The sequence below is a fragment of the Mus caroli genome, chromosome 7 (genome assembly GCF_900094665.2).
Source record: "Mus caroli chromosome 7, CAROLI_EIJ_v1.1, whole genome shotgun sequence".
Lineage (NCBI taxonomy): Eukaryota > Metazoa > Chordata > Mammalia > Rodentia > Muridae > Mus > Mus caroli.
The window spans coordinates 27,371,408-27,377,312 of NC_034576.1; the positions used below are offsets into that span (position 1 = coordinate 27,371,408).

The 5,905-nt window shown below is 51.7% G+C and overlaps 1 protein-coding gene across 1 annotated transcript in view; it reads left to right on the forward strand.

Moving 5' to 3' along the window:
• The window catches only part of Fcgbp (Fc fragment of IgG binding protein), an 81,333-nt gene that overhangs the window by 72,454 nt on the left and 2,974 nt on the right, over positions 1–5,905 (forward strand). The window contains 3 exon segments of the mRNA XM_021166163.1: positions 527–1,095; positions 1,502–2,075; positions 3,307–3,506. Coding sequence (XP_021021822.1) covers positions 527–1,095; positions 1,502–2,075; positions 3,307–3,506 — 1,343 coding nt within the window.

The following is a 5,905-nucleotide window of genomic DNA, read 5'->3' on the forward strand; positions in this document are numbered from 1 at the left end:
ATTGCCTGCCACATGCAGGTCAGACATCAGACATGCTCAGCTGGGATCAGGACCTTTCCCCTAGCAGATCCAAGCAGATTTCTGACTCAGAAGAGGTGGGACAGNTCCTCCAGNCAGATCTGCTGGGTCAGGTCCAACCTGTCAGTGTCACCCAATCACATACACACTGCCACAGTGGCATCCTGAAACAGAGCACGTCAGAGAGGCCCGTGGGTCCTCCAGTCAAGCCCGCACTGTCCTCAGTCAGGCTGACTGGCCTCCCACTCACATCAGTAAAGCCTTGGTCAGTTCTAGACTGTCCTGCTCATAGGTGTGTGGCCATATCCCCAGACAGTCACTTGCTTTAGAAGTACTCTTCAGGGTGATACACTCTCCTCAGGGAGACCATACCAGTGCCCCTGTCATATGTTCTAGGTCCAGTCACATGCCCAGTCAGAGGCAGCAGGCCTCAGTCAGGCTCTCACACCCAAGCCCTCCTGATCCCACCATCGCCTCTGCCTGACTCCTCCTTGTTCTCTCTCCACAGCCCTCCAGTGCCCTGCCCACAGCCACTACCAGCTCTGTGGTGACTCCTGCCCTGTGAGTTGCCCGAGCCTCTCTGCCCCTGTGGGCTGTGAAACCATCTGCCGTGAGGGCTGTGTCTGTGATTCTGGCTTCGTGCTCAGTGGTGACACCTGTGTACCTGTGGGCCAGTGTGGCTGCCTCTACCAAGGGCGCTACTATGTGTTAGGTGCCACCTTCTACCCAGGCCCTGAGTGTGAGCGGCTCTGTGAGTGCGGACCTGATGACCAGGTCACCTGCAGGATAGAGACCTGTGGGATCCATGAGGAATGCCGGATAGAGGATGGCATCCGGTCCTGCCATCCCAAAGGCTCTAAACTAATGCTGGTCCTTCATGGTATCCATTATACTACGCCTGATGGCTTGGTCTATGACCTTTATGGCTCCTGCTCCTACATCTTGGCCCAAGTTTGTTTTCCGAAGCATGGAGAGGAGGGGTTCTCCATTGTGCTCGAGAAGGACTTGGCTGGAAACCCCCAGCGGGTGGTGGTGACTGTGGCAGGCCAGGTTGTGGTGCTGGCGAAAGGGCCACAGGTGAGTGCACACGACCCTGCCCATGGTTCTACGGGGACACAGCCCCACCTATGAGGTCATCTGAAGTCATGCCCCCTTTTTTGGAAGGTCTTGGGGAGACGCTGACCAACTTGAGAGTCCTGAGAGCATTGAAAAACACCAGTGGGAAGCACATAGTAGGGAGCACACAGTAGGGAACATGAAGTAGAGAAGCACCCAGAACCTGCTGCTTTAGAAGGCAAAGATACCACCCTGAAGCCTGTTGGAGACATGGCCCTATCCCTACCCTGGGAGATTAAAATGACCTCACTCCAGTCTATCGAAAAAGCACTTAGCTCTGCCATGAGGGTTTAAGAGAGACAATGCTCTTTGCTTTCCTTAAACTGATGTTCTCTGACCCCCCAACTCAATTGACCTTTGCATCCAGGTGACCGTGGACAGTGAAGTGGTGGCACTACCCATGGTTGTAGGATCCATATATATAACCGCTGAAAACCGAAACATATTTCTGCAGACAAAAAGTGGGCTAAAAGTTCTTTTTGATGGTGATGACCATATCCTTATAGCCATCCCGAGTCCCTTCCGTGGGCGTCTCTGTGGCCTCTGTGGGAACTTCAATGGGAACCAGAGTGACGACCTTGTGCTGCCCAATGGAGTGGTGGCCCCCAACGTGGAGGCCTTTGGAGCTGCATGGCGAGCTCCCGGCTCCTCCTTGGGCTGTGGTGAAGGCTGCGGGCCCAAAGGCTGCCCGGTGTGCTCAGCAGAAAAGAGAGAATTGTATGAGGAAAACGATGCCTGTGGGAAGATCCGGGACCCCCAAGGCCCCTTTGCAGCTTGCCACAAGGCTCTGAGTCATTCGGAATACTTCCACCAATGTGTTTTTGACCTTTGTACCCATCACGGAGACAGAGACTACCTCTGCCGTAGCCTGGCTGCTTATACTGCAGCCTGTCAGGCAGCTGGGGCAGCAGTGAAGCCCTGGAGGACAGACAGCGTCTGCCGTGAGTGTCTCTGACCCCTTGGGTGACCCCTGGCCCTCCTTCTCTGTAGAAGTCCCTGCCTGTAACAGAGCTTCTTCCAGCCCTGCCCTGCATCCTCTATGGATTTCCTCCTTTCCTTCTGGCTCTGGGGTCTCAGACTCCAGTCAAGAGTCCACACTCCCGAGCCTCGACATTCACCTTTTCCCAGGGCTGTTCCCAGCTCTTTCCATACTGACCTGAAACGGAGTTGGGTGGACTGAGAGCCCACAGGAGTCCTGAGTCTCACAGTCACTGGCCCTTTCCACAGACTCTGTATTTTCTCACATCCTCAGTGCAAGGCCAGAGGCAATAGACAGCCCCCCCCACAACTACACACCTATTTCCAAATTATTGGATAACAACAAGTCCCCTCAGATGCCCCATGCCAAAGCAATGGTCCTTAGCACTTTAGTAAAGAGCCTTCTCTCCTTCAGTTTCCTATTAATACCTAGACCCAGAGTCCCATCAGCTACCCAAAGGAACTGACGGAGCCCCAGTTTGACTGCGGACACCATCACTAGCTCAAACAGTAGGCTAGGTCATGCACTCTTTGCTCTCTGAGCTTACCCTGGTGGCCCTCAAGCTCTCTGCACCAGCCGTATTTCCAACTGAAATCAAACTTCACCCCGAACCTGATTCTCCTTTCCTGCCCCAGTTATTATCTGATGATAGCCACACCAGTCCGCAACACTCCGCCAGAGTCTTATCTTTGATATCTTCCTGTGTCTTTCACATATCCTTGTCTTTCCCTTGCCCCATCCTCAAACCCATTCTTGTGCTATCCCAACCCTTTGCACACACCTCCCCGCTCACCTAGATACTCTGCTTTGCCCTGTCCCAAGTGAACCCTGTCAGAGCCTCCCCCGGTCATCCATCCCATCTGCCCCAGCCTCCCATTGCATCTGAATCTTCTGCCTCACTTCCCTAGCCCATCCTGACAGCCTGCTTGTCTGCTGTATCGCATCCTCAGCCTCCTCATCCCATCCCTGTCTTCTGGCTGGTCCTTCAAGGCCAAGCCCCACCTTCTTCCGTTAGCATTTCCATTTCCCAGGCCTGACACTTTCCTCTCAGATGTCTCCTCTCCCCAGCCCCTCTACCTCTTCTCTCCCAGTGCCGTATGGCAGCTGTAGCTGTCTGTATACCTGGATGTGAGCTTTGTAAGACAGGGTTGGAGACTGCCTGCCACATTCACCTTGCCTCCTCTCCCTAACAGCTGCCGAGTGTCCTGCCCACAGCCACTACTCTGTCTGTACACATTCCTGCCAGGGCTCCTGTGCTGCAATCTCTGGCTTCACTGGCTGCACCACCCAGTGCTTTGAAGGGTGTGAGTGCGATGACCACTTCCTGCTCTCCCAGGGTGTGTGCATTCCTGCCCAGGACTGCGGCTGCTTCTACAATGACCAATATATACCGGTGAGCGGAGGGGCTGGGAGTCAGTCTCTAAGCAGGCAGTGTGGGTAGAGGGACTGGAGGGACATTCAGAGCTGCTGTGCTCTGGGCTTCTGTTCAAGGTCTGGGACACAGAGGGCCACCACCTGCTTCCAGCAGTGGCTGCTGTACTGATCACCCCAGGCTCAGCAGGTCAAACGTGAGAGCTTAGTTCCCAGCAGATCTGGAGGCCAGGAGTCAAAGACCAGAGTCACTACACTGACATCAAAGCGATGGAAGGGGACATTGGGTTGTCTTAAGAGGACAATCAAGTCCTTGTCTCTCCCACCCCGTTATGTGGCCTCGGTCAGTCCTTGCCTTGGTCACTCTACTCCAATCTCTATCATCACTTCTCTGTATGGCATAACATCTCCCTGAAGATTTTATGAATGCCCATGGGATTTCCCACCTAGATAACTAGGATAAATTCTCCATCTAAACAGTATTAGTCACACTGCAAACACGTTTCCACTTAAGGTAGCATGCCTGCTCCCAGAAAGTGGGAATTGCTGTTTTGCTGTGTGGCCATTCCTCCACTACCCTGCCTCTCTGAACTCCTTCACCTACAGAATGGCTGAGTCAGCATCCTGGTGCTCAGGACAGCTGGTACCCAGTGAGGGTCTGCCTCATCTTCCTGTGCATCCCATTCAGCCAAAAGAATGGAATTCACCAATAGTGCAGTGGTTGGCTCAGCTACCAATCATTCAACAGCGTGATTTGGGATTTTATAGTTAATATCCTTTGTTGATGCTTTTTTGAAAGCGTTGTGTGCATAAGTCTGTTTGAAACATTCATTTGTCCTGTGATCACAACCCTCTGAAACAGGCTGCACACAAAGGTTGTGAAACAGAAGCCAGCCTGGTCTACAGAGTGAGTTCCAGGACAGCCAGGGCTACACAGAGAAACCCTGTGTCAAAAAACCGAAAAAAAGAAAAGAAAAGAAAAGAAACAGAAGCCATCCCACAGCTACTCAGTAGCCAAGCAGTGCTAACTTGTGTGGTTAGCACTGCACTTTCCTTCAGGTCTCAATTGCTCCTGAAAGCCGTCTGACCCTATTCTTGTGCACCTTGTTCCAGTCCAACACCTTCCCTCCTGTCCCTGCCTCCTTCTGTGCCTTCCCACCTCATCCCTGACCTCTGGCACTGCTCAGCCATTTTGGATTTGTGAAGCAGGCACCTAGAGGAAAGTCCACCGAGAGATACAAGCCTTCGAGACCTTGGGGTATTAGTAGGACACTCAACTCACTGAACCTTAGTTCATGTCAATGGCTTCCACCCTATGAAGAATATTAGGGGACGATTGTCCTGGTCATGTACAGAACTGATTTATTGTCATGATCTCCCAGTCAATGCCACACTGGCTAAGTATTTCTGTAGCCTGTGCATTACATTAGGCGTGCTGTAAGGTGTACAGTAGGACGTGGTGGTTTGCATGCAGAAGCGACACCACTGTACCGAATGGATTTAGCATCCTCCAGCCCGGTACCCTCGGGGGCTTCTGGATCAAGGGGTGACTGTTTTGTGACGGTGTGGGTTTTTTTTTTCTCCCAAAGTTTTCAAAGTTTTATGGTTTTCTTTCAAACTTTTATTCTTTTAAGTAATCTAACATTAGGACACTTGTAAGCAAGTGTGTGGAGGAGTACCCTTTCCTGGGGCTCTTCCACGGAAGCCACGCCCATTTTACCACCTTCTCTTTGTGTGTATGTGCCTGTTATTTACTTCCTAGCAACCATTTGACCTTTTCTTGCAAACACAGTGGCTCCTTTATCCCTCAGCCACTAAGTCTGGGTTCTGTGACAATAAGGAATTTGATCACGTGACAGAGGATAATGATCAAAACCAGGAAATTCACAGTTATTCCATACCATTATCAGGTGACTTCACCCAGATTTCACCGGTTATTTCAACACAGGCATCTGTAATCATTACCCTCTCTGACCCAGCACTGAGAGGAAGCAGACACTGTTTTCTGTTCATAAATTCTACTGAGCCCTCCAGGGAGAAAATGGGAAAGCCTAGGCCTGAGGACTGAGCACAGGTTGAGGGGCCTCGGTCTGGGGGAGCAAGAAAACGGGAGAAGATGATCAGAAAAGAGACACTCAGTTCAGGGAGAGGCACTGCCAGGGCCATTCGTTCCGGGCCACGGGCACAGGGATGCTGAGATGTCCCCAGCACCCACCTTATCTACTCCAGTAAGTTCTTTATGTATTGTAGTAATAAGTATCTTCATATAATTCATGTTAACAAATCACTACAAAATGTAATAGATTAAGATAATGACTGTTGCCGGGCGGTGGTGGCGCACGCCTTTAATCCCAGCACTTGGGAGGCAGAGGCAGGCGGATTTCTGAGTTCGAGGCCAGCCTGGTCTACAAAGTGAGTTCC